A 26957-nucleotide genomic window follows, 5' to 3' on the forward strand; every position below is an offset into this window, starting at 1 on the left:
AGTGTCTCCTGACTGTTGTGACACAAAAATATATCTGTTGAAAATAGTCTTGTGTAGGCCCGACATCCCAGTGTGGTTTCGCAGTTCCACGGGTCAAATCGCTGTACTATCCAGTTTTGGGCCTTTGGTATCTAAAAAAAAAGCAGTTTGAGTGTGTCGCTCACTGTTCAGCCGCAAATATCTCTATTTAAAAAAGTGTGGTATACCCCAGTAAACAATAACTGTGGTTTTGCCATCCCACGGTAAAAAATCTCTATTATTCAGCTTTTGGTAGTTTTTTCCGTAAAGAAAAACAGTAGTGTCTCCTGACTGTTGTGACACAAAAATATATCTGTTGAAAATAGTCTTGTGTAGGCCCGACATCCCAGTGTGGTTTCGCAGTTCCACGGGTCAAATCGCTGTACTATCCAGTTTTGGGCCTTTGGTATCTTAAAAAAAAAGCAGTTTAAGTGTGTCGTTCACTGTTCAGCCGCAAATATCTCTATTTAAAAAAGTGTGGTATACCCCAGTAAACAATAACTGTGGTTTTGCCATCCCACGGTAAAAAATCTCTATTATTCAGCTTTTGGTAGTTTTTTCCGTAAAGAAAAACAGTAGTGTCTCCTGACTGTTGTGACACAAAAATATATCTGTTGAAAATAGTCTTGTGTAGGCCCAACATCCCAGTGTGGTTTCGCAGTTCCACGGGTCAAATCGCTGTACTATCCAGTTTTGGGCCTTTGGTATCTAAAAAAAAAGCAGTTTGAGTGTGTCACTCACTGTTCAGCCGCAAATATCTCTATTTAAAAAAGTGTGGTATACCCCAGTAAACAATAACTGTGGTTTTGCCATCCCACGGTAAAAAATCTCTATTATTCAGCTTTTGGTAGTTTTTTCCGTAAAGAAAAACAGTAGTGTCTCCTGACTGTTGTGACACAAAAATATATCTGTTGAAAATAGTCTTGTGTAGGCCCGACATCCCAGTGTGGTTTCGCAGTTCCACGGGTCAAATCGCTGTACTATCCAGTTTTGGGCCTTTGGTATCTAAAGAAAAAGCAGTTTGAGTGTGTCGCTCACTGTTCTGCCGCAAATATCTCTATTTAAAAAAGTGTGGTATACCCCAGTAACCAATAACTGTGGTTTTGCCATCCCACGGTAAAAAATCTCTATTATTCAGCTTTTGGTAGTTTTTTCCGTAAAGAAAAACAGTAGTGTCTCCTGACTGTTGTGACACAAAAATATATCTGTTGAAAATAGTCTTGTGTAGGCCCGACATCCCAGTGTGGTTTCGCAGTTCCACGGGTCAAATCGCTGTACTATCCAGTTTTGGGCCTTTGGTATCTAAAAAAAAAGCAGTTTGAGTGTGTCGTTCACTGTTCAGCCGCAAATATCTCTATTTAAAAAAGTGTGGTATACCCCAGTAAACAATAACTGTGGTTTTGCCATCCCACGGTAAAAAATCTCTATTATTCAGCTTTTGGTAGTTTTTTCCGTAAAGAAAAACAGTAGTGTCTCCTGACTGTTGTGACACAAAAATATATCTGTTGAAAATAGTCTTGTGTAGGCCCGACATCCCAGTGTGGTTTCGCAGTTCCACGGGTCAAATCGCTGTACTATCCAGTTTTGGGCCTTTGGTATCTAAAAAAAAAAGCAGTTTGAGTGTGTCGCTCACTGTTCAGCCGCAAATATCTCTATTTAAAAAAGTGTGGTATACCCCAGTAAACAATAACTGTGGTTTTCCTCTTCCATGGTTCTAATCTACTCTTTATTACCCTTTTTCCATTGATAGTGCAAGTGTAAGCTATTTTACTTTATTTACAATGGGCAAGGCGCGTGGCAAGGGACGTGGAAGTGGACGTTCTGGTGATGGTTCGTGCAGAGGACGGGTCCGTGGCCAAGGTGAAAATGTGCCACAACCAACAGCCACATCTTCTCGCTCCCACTTCTTGACCGAATTACTAGGGAAGCACAGAACAACACCAGTATTGAGAGCTGATCAGTGTGAACAGGTTATTAATTGGATAGCAGACAATACTTCCAGTTACCTGGGCACCACCACCTCCGGTCTGTCTTCCACACAGTCAACTCTTAGTAGCCGTGAGTCTCGACCGCATACTCCTCCTCACCCTGATGCTCCTTCCTCCCACCATGCCGAGTGTCGTCAGACAGCAAGTGATCCCACACTTGGACACTCTGAAGAGCTGTTCACTGGTCCATTTCCATATTTGGGCCCCTCGCCTGATACACTTGAAGTGGTGGAAGAGGAGATCCCATGTTGCGATGCCCAAATATTTGAACAGCCACGGCCACAGGAAGTCGACGTTGGCAATCTGTCACAAGAGGTGGACGATGACGAGACACAATTGCCAGGAAGTGAAGAGGAGGATCGTGGTGCGCAAGTGGAAGAGGAGGAGGTGGTGGATGATCTAGTAACTGACCCAACGTGGAAGGAGGACATGCAGAGTGAGGCCAGCAGCACACAGGGGGAGGGAGGCAGAGTACCCCAACAGGCAGGAAGAAGCAGTGTGGTGGCCGCAGACAGAAGGCAGGCAACCGTTCCCCGTAACACCAACACGAGGGACGTTGCCAGTACAAGCGGTAGGTCTTCCAGAGTCTGGAATTTTTTTGAAGACTCTGCTGATAACCCCAAAAAGGCCATATGTTCCACCTGCCATGCCAGCATCAGCAGGGGTGACAAAACTACCAGCCTGACCACCACCAACATGATCAGGCACATGGCAGCAAAGCACCCGACTTTGTGGGGCGAAACCCAGGGTCCACGACCAGTGTTAGCGGGTGTCACTACTGCTTCTTCCACTGTTGTGCGTGCAATAGAACCCCCTGTTGTGTGTGCAAGGCAATCCCCTGTCCATACTGCATGTAAAGATGCCCCCTCCTCTCAGTCTTCACTTGTTGTGGCAGTTTCTCAAGAAACAGCATCAACGTCCACGTCCCACCGCAGCGTTCAATTGTCCATATCCCAGACCTTTGAACGAAAGCGGAAATTCGCAGCTAACACCCCACAGGCCACAGTCCTAAATTCGCACATTTCACGACTGCTTGCATTGGAAATGCTGCCTTTTAGGCTGGTGGAGACGGAATCCTTCCGCAATCTTATGGCGGTGGCCGTCCCTCGGTACTCGGTCCCCAGCCGACACTATTTTGCCCGGTGTGCCATCCCCGCACTACACAAGCATGTGTCCCAAAGCATCTGCCGTGCCCTCAACAACGCAGTTACTGGGAGAGTCCACCTGACAACGGACACATGGACAAGTGCTTGTGGCCAGGGACGGTACATCTCTCTGACGGCACACTGGGTAAACATAGTGGAAGCCGGGACCCAGTCGGACCTTGGGACGGAACACATCCTCCCCACACCGAGGATTGCGGGCCCTATGTCAGTCAGAGTTGCCCCCACAGTGTACAGATCCTGCGCATCCTCCTCCTCCTCCTCCTCCTCATGTTCAGCCTCCATCTCAGATATCACCACATCAGTTACAAGCTGGAAGCATTGCAGTACTGCCTCCGCCAAGCGGCAACAGGCTGTGCTGAAACTCATAAGCTTAGGTGATATACCTCACACTGCTTGTGAGTTGTGGACACCTGCGAAAGAGCAGGCAGATCTGTGACTGAGACCGCTGAACCTACATCCCGGCATGGTCGTGTGTGACAATGGCCGTAACCTGGTGGCGGCTCTGAGGCGAGGTGAGATCACACACGTACCATGCCTGGCTCATGTGCTTAACCTCGTGGTTCAGCGGTTTCTTAAATCGTACCCCGAGTTGCCAGATCTGCTCGTGAAAGTACGCCACCTGTCAGCTCATTTTCGCAAGTCGGCTACAGCTTCCGCCGCCCTCGCTGTGTTGCAGCAGCGTTTGCAGCTTCCGGCACACCGACTGGTGTGTGATGTCCCCACACGTTGGAACTCTACCCTCCACATGTTGCAAAGGATTTGTGAGCAGAAGAGAGCAGTTGTGGAGTACCAGCTGCAACAAGGCCGTCGATATTCAGGTCAGACTCCACACATAAGACCTCAGGAGTGGACCTGGATGTCTGACATATGTACCATCCTGACAAACTTTGAGGAGGCCACCAAGATGGTGAGTGGCGATGACGCCATCATTAGTGTCAGCATCCCACTTGTCTGTCTTTTGCAACGCTCTCTGCAGAGAATTAAAGAGGAGGCATTGCAGCCAGAGTATGATGAGATGGATCAAGAAGCCGTAGCGGGCGATTACACACAGCCCAGCCTCATCTCATCCCAACGTGCATTGGGGGACAATGAGGGAGAGGAGGAGGAGGAGGAGGAAGAACAGGAGCTGCTATCATGCGTTGTAGACGGTAGTACCTGTACAAGTGTCATACCGTCGGTTCAGCGTGGGTGGCCTGAGGACAGGGGGGAGGAGGAAGAGGAGAAGGAGGAGGAGAGCATGGTCAGTCGTCATCTTGGTGAGGACACGGAAATCTTGCCCGTTACCAGTCTGGCACGCATGGCTGACTTTATGTTACGCTGCCTTAACCGTGACCCTCGCGTTGTCAAAATGTTGGGTGACAGTCATTACTGGTTGGTGACACTTGTAGACCCCCGCTACAAGGAGAACTTTCACTCTCTTATTCCTGAGGTGGAGAGGTCTACAAAAATGGGGCAATACCAGAAGGCCCTTGCTGCAGAACTCTTAAAAAAATTCCCATCTGAACACGCTAGCGGCAGAGGTCACAGTTCGTTGCCCAACCAAGGCGTACAGGCGAGAGAGATGCAACTCCAATCCAGCAGAGGCAGGGGAACACTGTCAACGTTCTGGGACAGTTTTCTGACACCCGCCCAGCTTACAGGCCCTGAGGCGCGGGGTACTCTCACAAGGAGTGGAAAGTTTCAAAAGATGGTGAGGGAGTACCTTGCCGATCGTACCAGCGTCCTCCGTGATTCCTCTGTGCCTTTTAATTATTGGGTATCCAAGCTGGACACTTGGAATGAACTCACTCTGTACGCCTTGGAGGTCCTGGCCTGCCCTGCCGCTAGCGTGTTATCGGAGCGTGTTTTTAGTGCCGCTGGGGGAATTATAACTGATAAGCGCACTCGCCTGTCAACTGACAATGCTGACAAGCTGACCCTTATCAAAATGAACAAGGGCTGGATTGGGCCAGACTTCTCATCACCACCAAATGACAGCAGAGTAACATAAAGTCAAATCCACTGTGTTATTTCGGGAGGTGTATTCACATGCACCGCTTCACACCCACACATGGGTATACGCTTCCTCGTTTCGGCTGTTTAATCTTCTTCTCCTTATCCTCAGCCTCCACCACCACTATACCACCAGGGTGCCAGCATTGCAAGTTCCTCCGTCCTAATTTTTGGCAGCTTTTGCTGGGAAAGCATAAGCAAATACCATGGGACACCCACTCCCCAATAATGGGACTTATGTTTGTAATATGCTGTACTGCATGGCTCTTGTAAGGGGCATTGCAAGTTGCTCCGTCCTAATTTTTGGCAGCTTTTGCTGGGAAAGTATAAGCAAATACTATGGGACACCCACTCCCCAATAATGGGACTTATGTTTGTAATATGCTGTACTGCATGGCTCTTGTAAGGGGCATTGCAAGTTGTTCCGTCCTAATTTTTGGCAGCTTTTGCTTGCAAGGCATAAGCAAATACTATGGGACACCCACTCCCCAATAATGGGACTTATGTTTGTAATATGCTGTACTGCATGGCTCTTGTAAGGGGCATTGCAAGTTGCTCCGTCCTAATTTTTGGCAGCTTTTGCTGGGAAAGCATAAGCAAATTCCATGGGACACCCACTCCCCAATAATGGGACTTATGTTTGTAATATGCTGTACTGCATGGCTCTTGTAAGGGGCATTGCAAGTTGCTCCGTCCTAATTTTTGGCAGCTTTTGCTGGGAAAGCATAAGCAAATACTATGGGAGACCCACTCCCCAATAATGGGACTTATGTTTGTAATATGCTGTACTGCATGGCTCTTGTAAGGGGCATTGCAAGTTGCTCCGTCCTAATTTTTGGCAGCTTTTGCTTGCAAGGCATAAGCAAATACTATGGGACACCCACTCCCCAATAATGGGACTTATGTTTGTAATATGCTGTACTGCATGTGACACGCCCCCTGGGCCGTGTGTACACGTGTGTGGGATACCCGGTGCTGGTTCTCTGGGGTCTGTAGTCTCCGTGGCGGTGACCCGGTCCCGTGGCTCAGGCTGGTCAAACCAGTGGCAGTCTTTCTTAGGTTTTGAGGTTAATTGTCCGACTGCACCACCCGTGGATTGCGGTCAGGGAGTACCACTGCTGCGAGGCAGACCACTGAGGCTGGTGTTGTGTGCGCAGCATAGAATGGGATAACTCCCCTCGGGAGGAGTATAGCCTCAGGGCAGTGAGTGTGGATGATGGGGGTGATGGTGCACGAGCGCAGCAGGAACGACTCAGAGTCTTTGCAGTGCAGTTCAGGGTCTTTACTGATGATTATAAGGTAGACCCTCCCAGGAGTACTGGCTAGCATAAGAGGCCTGGTCAGTCTGTGAGCAAGCAGGAGTTCCCCTGGCCAGGTGGAGTTGTAGGCCTCCCCGTCTGTCTGCACTCTTCCTGGCTACCTTGCTGTAAGCGGGTAGAAGTAGCCCACGTCCCTGAGTGTACCGTGTAGTGCTCACCCGTATGGCTGGTGACTTGGGGCCTTCTGTTAGCCTCCGCTCCACGACGGCGGTGCTGGTCCCTTGCTTGTGACTGAGCCTCCGGGCTTCTATGGCCAGAGGACCTGAAATCCCCTGCCGGCTGGTTTCTGCTGCTGGATATATAAGTTCTCACAGCTTCGGACTCCTGTGTCCGGTTCCTATTGTCTTCTGCCAGGGCGAGCTCTGCTCAGCTTCCAGCCCCTGGTCTTTAGCTCCTAGCTCCTACAGAGCTCCTTGCTGTTACTTTCCCTTGCTCTCACTCTGACTCTGACTGTTCTCTGACTCACTCAACCCCACCCCAGATCCAGTTTATAAGGGCAGAATTCTCCCCTCCCAGGACTGGGGCAGGAGGATGTTGCATGTTTAAGGGATCCTGACCAGGAAACCTCCCACTTGCTCTCCGACGTAATATCTCTATTACTGTGGTGACCAGACCCCTGGGGTGCCACACATGGCTCTTGTAAGGGGCATTGCAGTTCCTCATAATTTTTGGAAAGCCTTCCATTCACTGCTTAGGCCAACAGTGCACGGGAGACCCAGTTGCTATAAATAGAAAAAAAGGTTTAGTTAACGCCCTCTGACCTCCATGTCATTTCCAAGGGGCATTGGAGTGGCTCGAAATTTTTGGTAGGCATTGCACTCACTGTATGCCCTATAACTGTGTAGCCAAACCGCTTCTTTTGTTACAGAAACATATCCTACAAGACATATCTGGTTGACTGGCCTGATATTGATGTGAATGGTCCCTGTTCCTCCTGCTCTTTCTCCTTTGCCACCACCTCATCCGTCATTTATCACCTGAAGCTTTGTTTTAACGGGAGTCATAGAACTGGGATAGTAGCAGGAAAACTTCCAGCAATCCTCGGAGGAGGTAGGATATGCGCCAAAACGCGGACCACCTCAGGCCTAGCCGCTACTACATACATGTGACGCGCCCCCTGGGCCTGTGCTGTGCAGGGGGATACCCGGAGCCGGATCGCTGGGGGTTGTAGTCTCCGTGGCTGTGACCCGGTCCGTGCCCAGGGTGGTCAAACCAGTGGCAGTCTATTTGTGTTGTAATAAGTGTCCGACTACGCCACCCGTGGATTGCGGTCAGTGGGGACCGCCGCTGCGCTGCAGACCGCTGAGGCTGATGTTATATGCACAGCCAAGAATGGGATAACTCCCCACGGGAGAAGTATTGCCTCAGGGCAGCTAGAGTAGATGATGGTAGTGATGGTGTGAGCGTCCCAGTACTAATGGTGCTGGTGCGGCGATGAAACACAGAGACGTGTGGTTGCAGTTTCCAATGCTTCACTCACAGTTCTTTACTGGTCCTAGTCACCTCGGTACCGGCGGTGACTGCCCAAGCCGTGCTGCGTCCACCAGGCAAGGGGCTCGACCAACTCCCAGGCAATTCCAGAGCGTGGCACAGGACTCCCTTCCTTTCCTTTCTCTGGCCGTCCCCACCAGTGACCCACCTTTGTCCAGCTTCCTCGGGCCTTCTGTTGGCGAAACCTCTCTCCGGTTTCCCTGACCCTATGTGGTATGCTTTCCTGGTGGATGTAGTGAGGGGTCGCACCAAGATGTGGTCACAACCTCCGGTTTTGGCTGAGGATTAGTCGCCTCCACCAATTTGGGTTCTGGTACCCTGCTCTGCCAACCCTTCACCTGTTATCTCGTGGGTTCTTAGGGTTCCTTCTTCACTCGTGTCTCTGGGCCTTTCTCTGTGTTCCTGTTCCTTGCTTCCTTTCTTACTGTCCTTTCTGTTCATTCTCCTTTCTCTCTCTCTCAGGCTCCAGCCTCCTGACAACGCCTGCCTGCGGAGCAGAGCCCATGCAGGGGCTCTGCTTCCTGTCTTCTCCTCTCACTCTTAGCTTCTTCTCTGCACTGCACTGGCTACTGTCCTAAGAGGGTGCCCACCTTATATACCTCCCTCTATGTGTGAGCCCTGGTGACTAGCAACCAATGGGCTCCTACCTATGCCCAGAGACCCACCCCTATCTGCTCCTACACCACTGGGTTTTCCTTCCCCTCCCCACTCCAGCCAGGGACAGATGCTGTCGTGCCTGCACTTCTGTCTAGTGGGAGCACCGTTGAGCTGTCCCTCGGAAATGGGGTGTGTGTGGTGCATGCAGCTTACTGAGTCCTGGTCCACACTCCATCCTTACCCGGGAGTGGAATATCACACCTTTGGTTCGAGGTGCAATACCCCTGTAGCAGCCGAGCCCTCGGGGTGCTACACATGCGCTTGCATTCCAAGAAAACAAAGCAGATGCTAACTTCTATCATCATCATCATGCTCCTCACCTAGGCACTGTCAACTCCCCTGATGGAGAAGCCAGGGCACACCGGAGGAGTCTGGTTCTCTGGTGGGCTCGTCCAATGCTGCCCTAAAGCAGGCCAGGCTAAGAAAAGTGTGGGGGAAGGTGACAGGAGAAATCAGGGCGGCTGGGGACCGAGTATGGACACCTGGCCGCCACCTGGCGGCTGGGGACCGAGCGTGGACACCCGGCCGCCGGGCGGCTGGGGACAGAGAATGGATACCTCGCTGCCGAAGCGGCCATGAGGTAGTGGCCTCCTCCAAACTAAAAGGCCCCATTTCAAGTGAAAGCTAGCAGTATGGAATTGCAGCCTGCGGGTGGGTGGGTGGTTGACTGCATATTTTCGCTTGCATTGCAAGGAATGGGGGAGGTACAATTGAACACTGCCCTGGGACAAGGACTTGCACGAGGATACTTGCAAGTCTGCATCTTCTGATGCGGCAAGGATGACTTCTGATGGGCACACTTTTAGACAGTGACCTGGGGGTCAGAGATGCTTCCAGGGGTCTTCCCCATGCTGATCCCTTGTCTTTTCAGCACTGTATGCATGTGTCACACAGCACATGGCCAGATAAGGTTGTAAAATGTTAAAATTACATTTCCCGGTGAACGCATTTGTCACGGTTGAAAGCAATACAAAAGTGCAAAAACGCATGAAAAATGCTACTTGTGAACATAGCCCAAGGTGTGGAGGAGTATTTTTGTTTTTGGTTATTTATTTTACCTTATACACAAGTTTTTACCCTGGAAAGGAAATTCCTTAACATATTTCACAGGAAAAACGTTTCAGTTTCATTTTTGAACGTTTTATTGTAAGCCAGCAAAAGTGGCTTAATACCTCTGACCACGTTGTTGACAGCAGTGACCTGGGGGTCAGAAATGCTTCCAGGGGCGATCCCCATGCTGCCCCCATGTCTTTTGAGCACTGTCACTATCGTTTTGGGCACTTTTTAGGCTTTCTACAGACTGCCGGGGGTGCTGCCGCAAAAATGCTCGGGTCTCTCATAGACTAACATTGGGCTCGTTGCTCGGGTCGAGCACCCGAGTATCACGGTAAGCTCGGCCCGAGCTTTGAGCACCCGTGCATTTTAGTGATCGCTCAACACTATCAGTCGTCATCTTGGTGAGGACACGGAAATCTTGCTCGTTACCAGTCTGGCATGCATGGCTGACTTTATGTTACGCTGCCTTAACCGTGACCCTCGCATTGTCAAAATGTTGGGTGACAGTCATTACTGGTTGATGACACTTTTAGACCCCCTCTACAAGGAGAACTTTCACTCTCTTATTTCTGAGTTGGAGAGGTCTACAAAAATGGGGCAATACCAGAAGGCCCTTGCTGCAGAACTATTAAAAAAATTCCCATCTGAACACGGTAGCGGCAGAGGTCACAGTTCGCTGCCCAACTAAGGCATACAGGCGAGAGAGACGCAACTCCAATCCAGCAGAGGCAGGGGATCACTGTCAATGTTCTAGGACAGTTTTCTGAGACCTGCCCAGCTTACAGGCCCTGAGGCGCAGGGTACTCTCACAAGGAGTGGAAAGTTTCAAAAGATGGTGAGGGAGTACCAGCGTCCTCCGTGATTCCTCTGTGCCTTTTAATTATTGGGTATCCAAGCTGGACACTTGGAATGAACTCACTCTGTATGCCTTGGAGGTCCTGGCCTGCCCTGCCGCTAGCGTGTTATCGGAGCGTGTTTTTAGTGCCGCTGGGGGAATTATAACTGATAAGCGCACTCGCCTGTCAACTGACAATGCTGACAAGCTGACCCTTATCAAAATGAACAAGGGCTGGATTGGGCCAGACTTCTCATCACCACCAAATGACAGCAGAGTAACATAAAGTCAAATCCACTGTGTTATTTCGGGAGGTGTATTCCCATGCATCGCTTCACACCCACACATGGGTATACGCTTCCTCATTTCGGCTGTTTTTTTGCTCTTCTCCTTATCCTCAGCCTCCACGACCACTATAGCACCAGGGTGACCGTGGTCCATGTTGCCAGCATTGCAAGTTCCTCTGTCCTAATTTTTGGCAGCTTTTGCTTGGAAGGCATAGGCAAAGACTATGGGAGACCCACTCCCCAATAATGGGAATAATGTTTTTAATATGCTGTACTGCATGGCTCTTGTAAGGGGCATTAAAATCGTCTTGTTAAGCTACTGTGACCTCCACATCTCTTCCAAGGGTCGTTAATATTGTCTTTTCATTCCACTGCGACCTCCACCACTCTTCCAAGAGGCATTAAAAGCATCTTGTTAAGCTACTGTGACCTCCACGTCTCTTCCACAGGGCGTTGATATTGTCTTTTTATTCCACTGTAACCTCCACCACTCTTCCAAGGGGCATTAAAACCGTCTTAAGCTACTGTGACCTCCACATCTCTTCGAAGGGGCATTAAAACTGTCTTGTTAAATCACTCTGAACTCCACAGCTCTTCCAAGGGGCATTGACATGTTGTTTTTAATTACCTCTAACCTCCACGACTCTTGCAACGGGCATTGCATTTCCTCCTAATTTTTGTCAGCTTTTGCTTTTCAATGCATAGGCGAACACTAAAGGAGACCCACTCCCCAATAATGGGTAGAAGGTTTTTAATACGCTGTAATCCACGTCTGTTTCAAGGGGCATTGCAGTGCCTAATAATTTTTGGAAAGCCTTCCATTCCCTGCTTAGGCCAACAGTGTACAGGAGACCCAGTTGCTATAAATGGGAAAAAACGGTTTAGTTAAGGCACTCTGACCTCCATGTCACTTCCAAGGGGCATTGGAGTGCCTCGAAATTTTTGGTAGGCATTGCACTCACTGTATGCCTTATAACTGTGTAGCTGAACCTCTCCTTTTGGTACAGAAACATATCCTACAAGACATGTGTGGTTGGCTGGCCTGATATTGATGTGAATGGTCCCTGTTCCTCCTGCTCTTTCTCCTTTGCCACCACCTCATCCATCATTCATCACCTGAAGCTTTGTTTTAACGGGAGTCATAGAACTGGGATAGCAGCAGGAAAACATCCAGCAATCCTCGAAGGAGGTAGAATATGCGCCAAAACGCTGACCACCTCAGGCCTAGCTGCTACTACATACATGCGCTTGCATTCCAAGGAACAGAAAGCTAAGAAGGTGGATGGCCTCATGATCATGAATAATTTACTCGTTGTGTAGGAGGCCGACCACTGCTGCTGTCTACCTTCTGAACTTTGTGTTGAAGCCTGATTGACCCAGGACCCACAATCCTCTATGTCTGGAGGACGTGTTGCATCCCAGTGTCCAACTGTGTCCCGGCTTCCACAATATTAACCCAGTGTGAAGGCGTCAGGGAGATGGGCCATTCCTGGCCACATTCACTTGTCCACGTGTTTGTGGTTAGGCTGTCCTTCCCACTAAATGCACTGGGGAGGGTACAGGTAATGTTTTGGTATGCGCGCTTGTGTATAAGGCGCACCAGAACAAATAGGGGCGGCTGGGGACCGTTTATGGACAACCGGCCACCCCCACGCGGCTGGGGACTGTGTGTGGGCACCCGGCCGCAGGGCGGCTGGGGACTGAGTATGGACACCCGGCCGCCCCCTGGCGGCTGGGGACCAAGCGTGGACACCCGGCCGCCGGGCGGCTGGGGACCGAGTATGAATACCAGGCTACCGACGCAGCCATGACGTGGTGGCCAGATTCCACCTCCACATGCCTAAAAGGCCCAATTTCAAGTGCAAGCAAGCTAGCAGTATGGTATTGCAGCCTGGGGGTGGGTGGGTGGCAGGCTGCATACTTGCACTTGTATTGCAAGTTATGGGGGAGGTACAATTGAACACTGCCCTGGGACAAGGACTTGCACGGGGATAGTTGCAAGTCTGCATCTTCTGATGCAGCAAGGATCACTTCTGATGGGCACACTTTTAGACAGTGACCTGGGGGTCAGAGATGCTTCCAGGGGTTTTCCTCATGCTGTTCCCATGTCTTTTTAGCACTGTATGCATGTGTCACACAGCACATGGCCAGATAAGGTTGTAAAATGTTAAAATGACATTTCCCGGTGAATGCATTTGTCACGGTTGAAAGCAATACAAAAGTGCAAAAACGCATAAAAAATGCTACTTGTGAACATAGCCCAAGGTGTGGAGGAGTATTTTTGTTTTTGGTTATTTATTTTACCTTATGCACCAGTCTTTACCCTGGAAAGGATGTTCCTTAACCCCTTTCCGACCTGGTCAGTAATAGTACGCACCAGGTCGGGAAGGCCGGTTCAGCGGGGGCTCCGGCGGTGAGCGCGCACTGAAGCGAGCACATGTCAGCTGATTATTGGAATCGCAATCCACCCACGGCTGTTAACATGTTAAATCTCTGACAGTGGCATTTAACTCGCGCTTCCGGGAGTCCTAAGCCCCGCCCATCAGTGACCCAGTCACGTGATCGCGGGTCACCAATGGGTGGGCATGACAACTCAGGGTCTGCAGCAGACGCCTGTGGTTGTCATGTTTCAATTGCTATGAGCGCCACCTAGTGGTCAGCGCTCATAGCAAGTGAGCATTTCTCATGCATACAAGCGATCTGCTCATCGCTTGTATGCAGTAGAAGCAATCAGACAACTGCTGCTTCTAGTCTCCTCTGGAAACTATAGAAGCAAGCAGAAAGTGTAAAAAAAAAAAGAAGTTTAAAAAAATAAAAAATATATAAAAGTTTAAGTCACCCCCCTTTCGCCCCATTCAAAATAATAATAATATATATATATATATAAAAAACAAAAAACAAAAAAAAACACACACATATTTGGTATCGCCGCGTTCAGAATCGCCCGATCTATCAATATAAAATAAATAATACAATCAGTAAACGGCGTAACGAGAAAAAAATTTTAAACGCCAGAATTAAGTTTTTTTGGTCGCTACAACTTTGCAATAAAATGCAATAACGGGCGATCAAAACATCGGATCTACCCCAAAATGGTATCAATAAAAAAGTCAGCCCAGCACGCAAAAAATAAGCCCTCACCTGGCCCCAGATCCCGAAAAATGGAGAAGCTAAGGGTCTCGGAAAATGGTGTCATTTTTTTTGTTTTTTTTTAGCAAGCTTTGGATTTTTTTTTTCACCACTTAAATAAAAAAGAACCTATACATGTTTGGTGTCTATGAACTCGTAACGACCTGGAAAATAATGATGGCAGGTCAGTTTTAGCAATCTGTGAACGTGGTAAAAAAAGGACCCAAAAAACAACTGTGGAATTGCATTTTTTTTGCAGTTTCACTGCACTTGGAATTTTTTTCCCATTTTCCAGCACACGATATGGTAAAACCAGTGATGATGTTTAAAAGTACAACTCGTCCCGCAAAAAATAAGCCCTCACATGGCCATATTGAACGAAAATTAAAAAAAGTTCTGGCTCTGGGAAGAAGGGGAGCAAAAAAGGAAAACACAAAAACAGAAAGACCCATGGTCGTTAAGGGGTTAACATATTTCACAGGAAAGCACTTTCACTTTCGTTTTTGAACGTTTTATTGTGAGCCTGTAAAAGTGGCTTAATACCTCTGACCACGTTGTTGACAGCAGTGACCTGGGGGTCAGAAATGCTTCCAGGGGCGATCCCCATGCTGTCCCCATGTCATTTGAGCACTGTCACTATTGTTTTGGGCACTTTTTAGGCTTTCTACAGACTGCCGGGGGAGCCGCCGCAAAAATGTTCGGGTCTCCCATAGACTAACATTGGGCTCGTTGCTCGGGTCGAGCACCCGAGTATCACAGTGAGCTCGGCCCGAGCTTCGAGCACCCGAGCATTTTAGTGCTCGCTCAACACTAGTCATTATGCAACCCACCATTCCAAATATAAATTGTAATCCACCACTGTGCCCCCCACTAACTATAAATTGCCTATTATATTATATATATATATATATATATATATGCACCCGTATTCTTTCCCCTAATTCATTATCAGTCACACTCCTGCATCCTCAACACCCCCACTCTAACTCCCTCTCTGATTCATTAGATTTACATGCCCCCCCTTCATTGTCGTGTCCTCCCTCTCCCACTCCATCCTTTATTCGTCATTTGCTCTCCCCCCCAACTCCCAATTCGTCATTTGCTCTCCCCTCCCCACTCCCAATTCATTATTTGCTGTCCCTCAAGAAAATTGAAATTCTATTAAAAAGTTTTCATACTTACCTCTCATATGATCCCCTGCAGCTCCACTGCTGCTCCGGCACAAGATACTCCAGGGTCCCGGCACAAGATACCCCAAGACCCGGTGAGCAGTAGCACAAGAGGTTGGGGCCCGCACTGGTTCTGGGCCCCTCCTCTTTAATTCTGTTCACCGGGCGCCATACAGCAGTAAGGGCAGTAATGCCCCAATGGCGACCCTGTACACAGTGATTGCGCCAGTAGAATAGCATGTGCAGCTCTGGAGTATAATACACGATGTAACTCAGCATCAGTACAGGATAAATAATGTATGAATTCAGTGACTGCACCACCAGTAAAATGATAATCAAATTGTGAAGATTACCTTTAAGAAGAATACAGTTAGACACTTACATATATGGACCATGAAGGCTCACGTTTATAAACATAGATTGGTCTTTAATTGGATCAGTAATATATATAACAGTATTGGATGCTGAGAGCAGAGCTGCAAAAAACTCAGGTACCACCCCAGTCACTAGGAATATACTACTAAGAACAGCTTGAAAGTTGCATTCCCTTTTGCACTATTGGTTCAATCACCATGAAGCTTGGTGAAGGTTACTGTACTACACAGAAGGTCTCAACAAACCACAGGATTAAAAGAACCAAGATTAAAAATAAACAATCCACTTAACTTTGGTCACGAATATACAAAGAACATTGTAGAAGGCGGGAGTGGAATGTAAAGACATGGCGGTGCACTCTCACAGAGGACACGAAAAAGTTTTAATTCCTAGACAAATCAAAAATTAAATACTTATCGAGTTTCCCTAAAAATGAGGGGGGAAAGGGGGAAATATGGGACCATGTTTGGAGTGTGATGTTAAGCACTAGAGGATAATGTCCTGAAAAAAAAAAAAAAGAGAGAAAGAAGACTTAGGAGATGAGTGGATGATCTGCTTGGTAATCTGTTCAGGTGTTTCCAGGATTGGTCGGTCAGAGGATTTGCCTTGGCATGCCATAGCCAGTCATTCCAGACTGGGAGGCTCCTTTGTTGGTGCCCATCTGTAGACCAATGACGCTCTGCCCTTCTTTTAATTTGTCTTTGGAAAATTCACGTTTGTTTTCCATGGATTTCCTAAAAAAAAAAAAAAAAAATTGTAAAGAATTTATTAGACTGGGAAGAAAGTGTTGGACCTGCTGTCTAAGAAAAGAATGTCCCCGGATTTACTTAGAAATGTTGAGCAAGCTTGCAAATACTTCAATTTATTTATTATGGTGTCTATAGACCTTAGATAGCTGTTGGCCAATTGCTTGTTCAGGCTGACAGCTGTCTCCTTTCACATGAATGCTCATTCAGCCTTCAGCTGTCTCTCCCAACTCTCCTATCACATGAATGATCCACTTGGCCAACAGCTACCTTTCCCTGCTCCCTCATACCCATGATCACTTACCCAACAGCTATCATTCCCAACATCCTATAATACTTATGGCTCATCTCAGCCAACAGCTTTTTCTCCTGACTCCCCTATAAACATGGATGCTCAACTCAGCCAAGCATTCGCGTGTTCTCTATGGGGATTATGGAGCGAGCCGGTGGTATATTTCTCTAGCAGTTGCCTTTCTAGCTGAAGGAAAGAAGTGTTGGAGTTCAGAGGAGAGTTTGCAGGACCACCTACACATCAGGTGGACTTTTAAAGCCCACTCTTCACATTAAGTGTTCTCAAGAGCACCATTTAGATCTTCTGCAATATTATGCCTTGTGTATAGAGCAAAAAATATGGTCCTTTTCTTGTCTCGTTTTCCACTTAAAGATCATTTTGTCTTAAAATGGGTTGGAAACTGCTTTTTCATGTACAATCAATACAAAGTAATGGATGCCTGGTATTGAACCTGATGAATGCCCACCACTACGCCAAGTTCTTGTCTATGGACTAGTGTACAAAAATGTAAACTCTCGATTTTGGCTTAAAGCACTCACTTAGGGAACCAGTTGGGATCTCCACGGAATTGGTCGCCCTTTGTAACCGCTACACCACCCAAGTTCATCAGGGTCCGCTGCACACTGGCCATGTCCTTGCCTGTGGGAAAAAGAGAAAAACGCATTATTTGATGGGATTTATTTTAGATATACGCTGACCTTGCCGCCATCATTTTCTGCCATATAAACAAATCGATTGAGTCTTTTTAGCATTAAGCTCAGGGTGCAAGCAGTTCAAAGATTTACATCAATAAACTACTCCTTAAGTACAAGATGATATCAGATATAATGGTTTAAACTATTGGGGTGACATTTGGTATCCATACCTTCCCATAAGTCAACTGTCTGGAACAAGTCAGTAGCTGCAATGCCATAGCGCTCACAGGCCTTCAGGAACTGAGACACTTGCTCCATCTGTTTGAAGGCCATTGCGGATGTTTGGATTTTGGCCACCGAACCCGGGGCAAGGGAATTAATCAGATGGGAAAGCACCTAAAGTAGTGAGAAAAAAAAAATATTTATGCAGGTCAAAAGACATTTTATGACTTACAGTATGACCATTATGATCATTCACAAGATTTGATATTTACTACTTTAATATTATGTCCTAAAGCCTTACATTTTTTTGGTTGCAGGAAAATGGTAATTCATTTTAAGTTAAACCCTTTAGAAGTCGTGTAAACTGGCATTGTAGACTCTAGTCCTTATTAGTGTTGAGTGAGCATGCTCGTTTAACCCTTTAAACGAGCACGCTTGGGTGCTCGCCGAGTATTTTGGCGTGCCTGGCATTTCTTTTACTGTCGCCGCGGCTGCAAGTGTCACAGATGTTAGAATGCTGTGACACATGCATGGATTGTCTGACAAACAGGCACTCCCTGCACGTGTCACAGGTGTATGACAGATGTGACACATGCAGGAGCGGCGACGCTTTCATCGATGCCAAGCAAGCCGCAAATACTCGGCGAGCTGAGGGTTAACAATTCATACTCACTAAACACTAGTCCTTATCATAGACAGTTCTGGAAGAAAATCTTAAAATCTTTACAGGATTGTTAAGCCTGGTTACATATATAAAGATTTTATATTAAACAATTGATGCAATTGCAGCATCAAAATCCATTGTACTCACAGTGCCGTCCTTCAGCCACTTCTGAAAACCAGACTTTCCCTCTTCTTCTGGACGCCCACATTCGGCAGGGCACTGGGTGGTTATCCATTGCACCAAGATGTTCTCCAACTCTGGGTCGTACTTCTGATCAATCTTCATCTGTACTTCCCTGCTCAGTCCGTATGAAGGTCCTTTGTTTGCCATTTTAGTGGTTGGTGGTTTGGGTTTCTGTAAGAAAGAAACAATAAGCTACGTAAGGAACATGGAGACCAACCCGTACACTTATATTTAGGAATATGACCTAATGGAACACAAATGGTCGAAGTTGGACTTGAAGCTAGAAGTAAACTGGAAAACGGTTCATGCTCGGGGTGAGCTTTGTGGCGGAGGTTTTGGGAGAGAAATTAAAAGCACTTCTGTTGGTTTCATAGAAAAAGGAATGATAGAGTTTATTGCTCATTTACGCACTCCCAGGCTCCATACCATGTGTTTACATCCAGCTGCCAATTTGTGGGGACGCCGGGTGTTAGACCCCCACTGACCTGATATTCATGGCATATACACAGAAGAGCTTGGCACGGCTGAGCGCCAAGGTGTTCTCTATAAACAAGCTGCTGCCAGACTTCTCTGGCAGTGGCTTATCTCCCTTAGAACCAAAGGTTCGTCCATTGGAAATCCGATCTCTTCCCCAACATCTCCTGTTGGGAGGACTCAATGCACATTAGACTGTTACCCGACTCTGCTGATATCTGCTGGTTTGGAGAACCTTAGCTTCCCATACACATTAGACCATCATCAGAAAATTACCTTTTTTGTGGTATGTAATTTTTTTTAAAAAAAAAAAAAAAATGTCATATCACACTCCGAATTAAAAATAGAAATATTACAGTTTTCACACTGGCCTCTGGGGCGTTTTTTGGCTCTAACATCTTGTCGTTTCAGGAAATCCTCATGTGGCTCAAGACCCCGATTTAAACCATAGGTAAATTTTCTCATGAGACATTGCCTTTAACACTTCCGGTTCAGAGCAGCTCATAAGATTCAGAGCCCAAGCCACATGTCCCAAACTAGAACTACTTTCTGAGAACCTTGCTAAAACTTTCATACCAAGACTTGCAACTCCTAAAACTTTAGGAGATTTTACGTAAACCGTAGTCAACTGAACTCTTCACCTTACAAAGCATCCGGAAATTCACAGCCCACAGGAAACTCTCTCACCATGTCCTGTTTGTGTTACACGGAAGCCATAACGGTAAGCTGTTATATACAAGGTCTGAGGAACATGTTCAACATTAGATTTCATTTTTCCAATTCACTGGGTTTTTGTTCCTCTGTTCTCCTCATCGTGAATCAAATTTCTAATTTCATTTTTTTAACATCACGTTGGATGTAGAGGAAGCCCTTCACAGGTTCTCACCTCCGATTATGGATGGATCCAACCCCCGCGAGGCCCCTTTTCCAGGGTAGGAGCTCCCTTGAATGCCAGTATTGGCCTCGCACATCTATAAATTACAGTGGGTGTACATTATCCTAACATAAAAGAGGTCACTAACTGAGTATATTCAAGGCCAAATAATTGGATTTTATTATGGCCCTTTAGGGTTATTATGGCTGAGAGGTCAGTTTCCATTGGCAGATGCTCTGTAACATAGTATAAAGTTCTCCCGATAACCCCGCCATCTCAGCGCTCCTCTCTTACTGTAATTACTGATAATCAGCCAGAGCCCTGTATAAATACGCAGGCTGCAGCAATCACATCATTTAGGGGATAGGTTCCAAGTTTACTGCAGAGAGATTAAAAGAAAGCTATCGCCTGCGAGCCAGAGAGTCAAAACAGTTTCTCCCTAGATAAGAAAACAGTATGTCTATTCATTACAAGACTGGAAGCCGTTGAGGAACACTGTGCCCATGTCTACTAGCTTTACCAGTGGTCTCATATACAATGGGTGTGAACGAGAAGATCCCATGTCAGTGTAATTATCTCCTATAGAGAAGTGTTAACTGCAGTGCAAAAGTCTCCCACAGAGCTTCACTTCCTTTGATTGATCCATCTTAGACTATTGTGTTTGGCCACCGAAAGGGCAGTTGGCTGATAGACATTTCTACCAAATTTCCCCCTCCCATTGATCAAGATGCAAGGATTTTAAAATGGGGAGAGTGGAGTAAGCTTCTGCCCGATACCTCTGACAGCGGCTTAACTACAGGGAAAGCTAAATGATTAGGCATTGTAAGTCAATATGCCGGAGTCCGGTCTCCTCAACGTTGGATGGTCAGCGGGTTCTTCCCGATTTGGATTTGTAAGAGCAGTGGTTGATCTTCCTGAAAACGAAGATTGGGCAATTAAAACCTTAAATTCCAATCCTTCATCCATTAGACGGACAATGTTAAGATTGCTTGGCTGACAGCTGTCCCTTCCAAATCCCCCATATATAGGAGCGCTCTACTTGGCCAATACTTCCTGTGTTCTCCTTGAGAACCGTTGGCAGAGTAGTCTGGCTTTATGGCCTTATCTATATACCAAAGTATTAGAAGGAAGGAATGGATTCCAGCATCAGAATCTTCAGTTAAAAGCACAGTTTATTAGGCATGTGTATAAAATTGAAACTTAGGGGGTTGCGATTTTATATACTTACAGTGGGTACGGAAAGTGTTCAGACCCCTTTAAATTTTTCACTCTGTTTCATTGCAACCATTTGGTAAATTCTAAAAAGTTCATTTTTTTCTCATTAATGTACACTCTGCACCCCATCTTGACTGAAAAAAAAACAAATGTGGAAATGTTTGCAAATTTATTAAAAAAGAAAAACTGAAATATCACATGGTCATAAGTACTCAGACCCTTTGCTCACACACTCATATTTAAGTCACATGCTGTCCATTTCCTTGTGATCCTCCTTGAGATGGTTCTACTCCTTCATTGGAGTCCAGCCGTGTTTAATTAAACTGATAGGACTTGCTTTGGAAAGGCACACACCTGTCTATATAAGACCTCACAGCTCACAGTGCATGTCAGACCAAATGAGAATCATGAGCTCAAAGGAACTGCCCAAGGAGCTCAGAGACAGAATTGTGGCAAGGCACAGATCTGACCAAGGTTACAAAAGAATTTCTGCATTACTCAAGGTTCCTAAGAGCACAGTGGCCTCCATAATCCTTAAATGGAAGAAGTTTGGGACCACCAGAAGTCTTCCTAGACCTGGCCATCCAGCCAAACTGAGCAACTATGGGAGAAGAGCCTTGGTGAGAGAGGTAAAAAGGAACCCCAAGATCACTGTGGCTGAGCTCCAGAGATGCAATAGGGAGATGGGAGAAAGTTCCACAAAGTCAACTATCACTGTAGCCCTCCACCAGTCGGGCCTTTATGGGCAGAGTGGCCTGCCAGAAGCCTCTCCTCAGTGCAAGACATATGAAAGCCCACATAGAGTTTGCTCAAAAGCACATGAAGGACTCCCAGACTATGAGAAATAAGATTCTCTGGTCTGATGAGATGAGGATAGAACTTTTTGGTGATAATTCTAAGCGGTATGTGTGGAGAAAACCAGGCACTGCTCATCACCTGCCCAATACGATCCCAACAGTGAAACATGGTGGTGGCAGCATCATGCTGTGGGAGTGTTTTTCAGCTGCAGGTACAGGACGACTGGTTGCCATTGAAGGAAACATGAATGCGGCCAAGTACAGATATATCCTGGATGAAAACCTCTTCCAGAGTGCTCTGGACCTCAGACTTGGCCGAAGGTTCACCTTCCAACAAGACAATGACCCTAAGCACACAGCTAAAATAACAAAGGAGTGGCTTCAGAACAACTCTGTGACCATTCTTGACTGGCCCAGCCAGAGCCCTGACCTAAACCCAATTGAGCATCTCTGGAGAGACCTGAAAATGGCTGTACACCAACGTTCACCATCCAACCTGACAGAACTGGAGAAGATCTGCAAGGAAAAATGGCAGAGGATCCCCAAATCCAGGTGTGAAAAACTTGTTGCATCATTCCCAAGAAGACTCATGGCTGTACTAGCTCAAAAGGGGCTTCTACTCAATACTGAGCAAAGGGTCTGAATACTTATGACCATGAGATATTTCAGTTTTACTTTTTTAATAAATTTGCAAAAATTTCTTCATTTCTGTTTTTTTTTCAGTCAAGATGGGGTGCCGAGTGTACATTAATGAGAAAAAACATGAACTTTTTAGAATTTACCAAATGGCTGCAATGAAACAAAGTGAAAAGTTTAAAGGGGTCTGAATGCTTTCTGTACCTAATAAACCGTGTTTTTAACTGAAGATCCTGACGCTGGAATCCATTCCTTCCTTCTCCCATTGCCTCTCCTGCGGCACCGCCGATGTCCGTGCTTCGGACCTTCACATAGGCGAGTAGTTGTTTTTTCCCCCTTTTACCAATACTTTTGTTAAAGTCAACAGACCGGGTCCTTCTCTCCGGTTATTGGGGGAGATTCGGGACCTTTTAGAGTTGGCTAGTCCTTCCAAAATTAGCAGGTCTAGCGGATACACATGTAAAGTGTATGGCCAGCTTATCCGTGGAGATTCTGACAAAATCATAATATGGGAAAAGTTTGCTTAAATTGGTATTTTCAGAAAAATAGCTCAAAAGTGAATTAACTTGTTGCGCATGAATGTGGCCCTATAAGGTGTGAGTCTGTGCAGAAACCGTTGCATGCAGTTTTCCCCATGCAGAATGCTTCACTCGCCCACATTCCAGCTCCTGCAGCAGACGTAGTGCTCTATGAACCCGGGCTCCTCCACTGATCACAGTACTTTTCCACCACTTGTTTGGAAACTAGCCAAGATTCTGTCATAGGGGAAGAGATAGCCAGGCGGTTGCTAAGAGACAAAACCGCAGCCTGTCCACGCTTGCCCAAAAACTACCGCGATGATGCAATGGCAACAAGATTTATTAAAGATAATCAAGCTCTGTACAGAAGAACCGTACGTGATATACTTTTAATCGCTCCGTTACTTTTAGGGCAGTGTAACAGTAAGCAACAATTGGTAATTATTCACCCCCGACTGCCATAAATATGTAGCCGCCCTCGTGTGTAAACCAAAACGGTTTCAGTAAAGTTAAAGATTAGCATTTCACAGTTTATCTGGAGAAGGATCCACATACTGAGTTCAGTTATTTTTTACATAAATAACAATTACTCCGTACTGATCCTGAGTTACACACCTGGAGAATACTACAAGAGCTGCACTCACTATTCTGCTGATGCAGTCACTGTGTACACACATTACATTACTGATCCTGAGTTACATCCTGTATTATACTCCAGAGCTGCACTCACTATTCTGCTGGTGCAGTCACTGTGTACACACATTACATTACTGATCCTGAGTTACATCCTGTATTATACTCCAGAGCTGCACTCACTATTCTGCTGGTGTAGTCACTGTGTACATACATTACATTATTGATCCTGTACTGATCCTGAGTTACATCCTGTATTATACTCCAGAGCTGCACTCACTATTCTGCTGGTGCAGTCACTGTGTACATACATTACTGATCCTGTACTGATCCTGAGTTACATCCTGTATTATACTCCAGAGCTGCACTCACTATTCTGCTGGTGTAGTCACTGTGTACATACATTACATTACTGATCCTGAGTTACATCCTGTATTATACTCCAGAGCTGCACTCACTATTCTGCTGGTGCAGTCACTGTGTACATACATTACATTACTGATCCTGAGTTACATCCTGTATTATACCCCAGAGCTGCACTCACTATTCTGCTGGTGCAGTCACTGTGTACATACATTACATTACTGATCCGGAGTTACATCCTGTATTATACTCCAGAGCTGCACTCACTATTTATTATTCTTCAGAACTAAATTCAGTTTTTGAAGTCAGCAAAATTATTGTCAGATGCATTAACCAAGGTGGAGAGCAATTAGTTTTGGCGACATCTGATAAGGTTACATTACCTATTTTAAAGAAAATGACCCAGAATGCAGATCACTATAATACGCACTATGCACTGAACAAGTAGGAAGAGCTAGGAATGTTTGGCAATTCAATGTAATTACACTTTTTATATAGTTAATGTTATAAGTAAGCTTTAAATATAGTGTTCCCTGGTGAATATAGGTTTTAAAAGTTATTTTCACCCCCTTTCAAGAGCACCTGTCAGCATGGCATCCAACAGGGTGATGTGTACAGCTCCATACAAACATTGGAGGACATGGCTTGAAAATCTATGGATTCCATCATGTATAAAAGTGAAGAATACAGATATGATGATAAGAATCAAATATTCTTACAGGTTATCTGGGCAAACAATCACTTTGCCCTTAGATTAGAACCTTCCTACCAAATCAGCGCCTCCACCCCGATGTCCTCGCACCTACAGCCCTGCTGGGTGTGAATGCAGTCATTGAGTCTGTGAATGTCAAACACAGCCATGCCCTGAAGGCACACAGTGAGCCTGCGGAGATTGCCAGCGCCAGACCCACCCGTCCCATAAATCAGCGATGACCAGTCATCTGATTGATAACAGGAATTCATATGGGCCTATGAAGATTTTCGTTTGGGGAGTGAAAAATTACAGAGCGAGGTGAAGAGTTAACATGCGGAAGAAGCGGCGAAACAGATGTCTGTAAGAGGATGTGAAAAGTGTACTGCGGGCCAACGTCTTATATGAAGCAGATCCCAGTTCTTGTTATCATCATCGAGACAGCGATATACAATTAAAGCTGTGGTTTACGTGAGCTGACACCCCTCCCCAAACCTGGATGTCAACCTCCGCTCATCATTTACCTTCACATAACTTTGTTAGAACATGATTTCCTTTAAAGCTGCAGCTAGACAATCAGATTTCTGGTCATCCACGAGCGCCGAACAGCTCTATACAAGACTATCCATGCTCTTTTAATGGCCCGATTGGAAGCATGTTTGCTTAGGCCTTTGATAGTGAGCATGCTTATAAACATTTGTTCACCGAAAATGGCCTTTCGGAGGTAGACATTAATGTGATGCGCCCCCTGGGCCGCGTGGGGAACCCAGAACCGGGCCTTTTCGTGAATGCTGGAGGTTGTAGTCACTGTGGCGGAGACCCGGTCCCGAGGCTCAGGGTGGTCAAACCAGTGGCAGTCTATTTATGGGGTTTTTATGGTTAAGTGTCCGACTACGCCACCCGTGGATTGCGGTCAGGATGAACCGCCGCTGCAGGGTGGACCGCTGAGGCTGGTGTTGTGGGTGCAGCAGAGTGTAGTACACCTCCCCACAGGAGGAGTATAGCCTCAGGGCAGTGTAGAGTGATGATGGTGGTTGTGGTGCGGGGCGTCCCAGTACTAGTAGTGCTGACGCGGTGATAAAGCACAGAGACAAGGTGTTGCAGTTCAGGTTCTTTACTCACAGTTCTCATCCAGGTCACTTGTGCACAGATAGGACCGCCTGAGCCGTGCTGCGTCCACCAGGCAGGGGGCTCGATCAACCCCCAGGCAATTCCGGAGTGTGGCACAGGACTCCCTTCTATCCTTTCGTCAGCCGTGCCCCACCAGTGACACTACTTCTGTCCAGCTGCCTCGGATCTTCTCCTGGGAGGGCTGGGTGCCCACTTCCCTGACCCTATGTGGTGTGCCTTCCTAGTAGGTGTAGTGAGGGGTCGCACCAGTAAATGATCACGACCTCCGGTTCTTAGTTAAGGATTAGTCACCTCCACCAACTTGGGATCCGGTACCCTGTTCTGCCAACCCGTCACCCGCAATCTCCTGGGTCCTTAGGGTTCCTTCCGCCTTCGTGTCTCTGGGTCTTTCTACACTTTGGGTACCTCTTTCTTTGCTGTTCCTTTCTGTTTCTGTTCCTTTCTGTTTCTGTTCCCTTCTTTTCCTTTCTGTTTCTGTTCCTTTCTCCTGGCTCCGGCCTTCACCCTAGGCCTGCCTCGTGGAGCTGGGCCCGGACTGAGCCACAGCTCCCCGTCAGCCCTCTCTGGCTGAACTCCTTCTCTCCTCCAACTCTCTGCACTGACTTCTTCTCTACTCCCAGAACCAAGATGGTGCCCACCTTATATACCTCCCTCTCTGTGTATGAGCCCAGGTGACTTGCAACCAATGAGCTCCTTCCTATGCTCCAGAAACCGTCCCCTTCTGCTCCTACATCACTGGGTTTTCCACCCCCCTCCCCACTCCAGCCAGGGACATAGTCGGTCGTGCCTGCACTTCTGTCTAGTGGGAGCACCATTGAGCTGTCCCCCGGAAATGGGGTGTGTGATGCATGCAGCTAACGGAGTCCCGGTCCACACACCATCCTTACCCGGGAGTGGGATATCACACCTCTGGTTGAGGTGCAATACCCCTGTAGCGACCGAACCCACGGGGCGCTACAAATGCAGATTTTGATTCACTTCGTGCCACTATGACAAGACAACACAAGGTCAGAAAACCCAATGTGAAGAATTGTCAGGAGGACATAGTAGTAAAGTTGATCATATGGCAAAGGCTGGTATGTTAACCTTTGTAAATACATTCCTTCTGATCCAACATTATATAATATTAATTAAACATAGAATATGTGGCGTTAATGGATAGATCCGGAAACAATCATCTTGTTTATCAGGAAATGTGATTTTGGGCTAACTTCAACATTCACATTTGTTATAGATTTAATATCAGATTAAACTATTTAGCATTAAATTACTAAACAGATGGTGCATTTTCTTCTTTTTTTTTTTTTTTTTTTTTTTTTTTACTGTCCAACATGGTTTTTCCCTAAAAAAAACTGAGCAACTGAGACAAGGGCTAGATTGTGATATCTAGACAGTGTCAGC

General features: G+C 46.7%; 1 protein-coding gene across 1 annotated transcript in view; it reads right to left on the reverse strand.

The window, feature by feature from the left end:
- Window positions 1–15513: 15513 nt before the first annotated feature.
- Window positions 15514–26957, reverse strand: part of TAGLN2 (transgelin 2) — a 30140-nt gene continuing 18696 nt past the window's right edge. Inside the window, exons 2-5 of the mRNA XM_073639361.1 lie at window positions 18189–18395; window positions 17386–17551; window positions 17060–17159; window positions 15514–16216 (exon numbers count right to left, since the gene is read on the reverse strand). Of these exons, the coding sequence (XP_073495462.1) occupies window positions 16075–16216; window positions 17060–17159; window positions 17386–17551; window positions 18189–18371 (591 nt within the window). The 5' untranslated portion in view covers window positions 18372–18395 and the 3' untranslated portion in view covers window positions 15514–16074. The remainder of the gene's footprint in view (window positions 16217–17059; window positions 17160–17385; window positions 17552–18188; window positions 18396–26957) is intronic.

This window comes from Phyllobates terribilis, unplaced genomic scaffold, assembly GCF_046119375.1.
Source record: "Phyllobates terribilis strain yellow unplaced genomic scaffold, ASM4611937v1 Scaffold_7__3_contigs__length_470593459, whole genome shotgun sequence".
In the NCBI taxonomy this organism is placed as follows: domain Eukaryota; kingdom Metazoa; phylum Chordata; class Amphibia; order Anura; family Dendrobatidae; genus Phyllobates; species Phyllobates terribilis.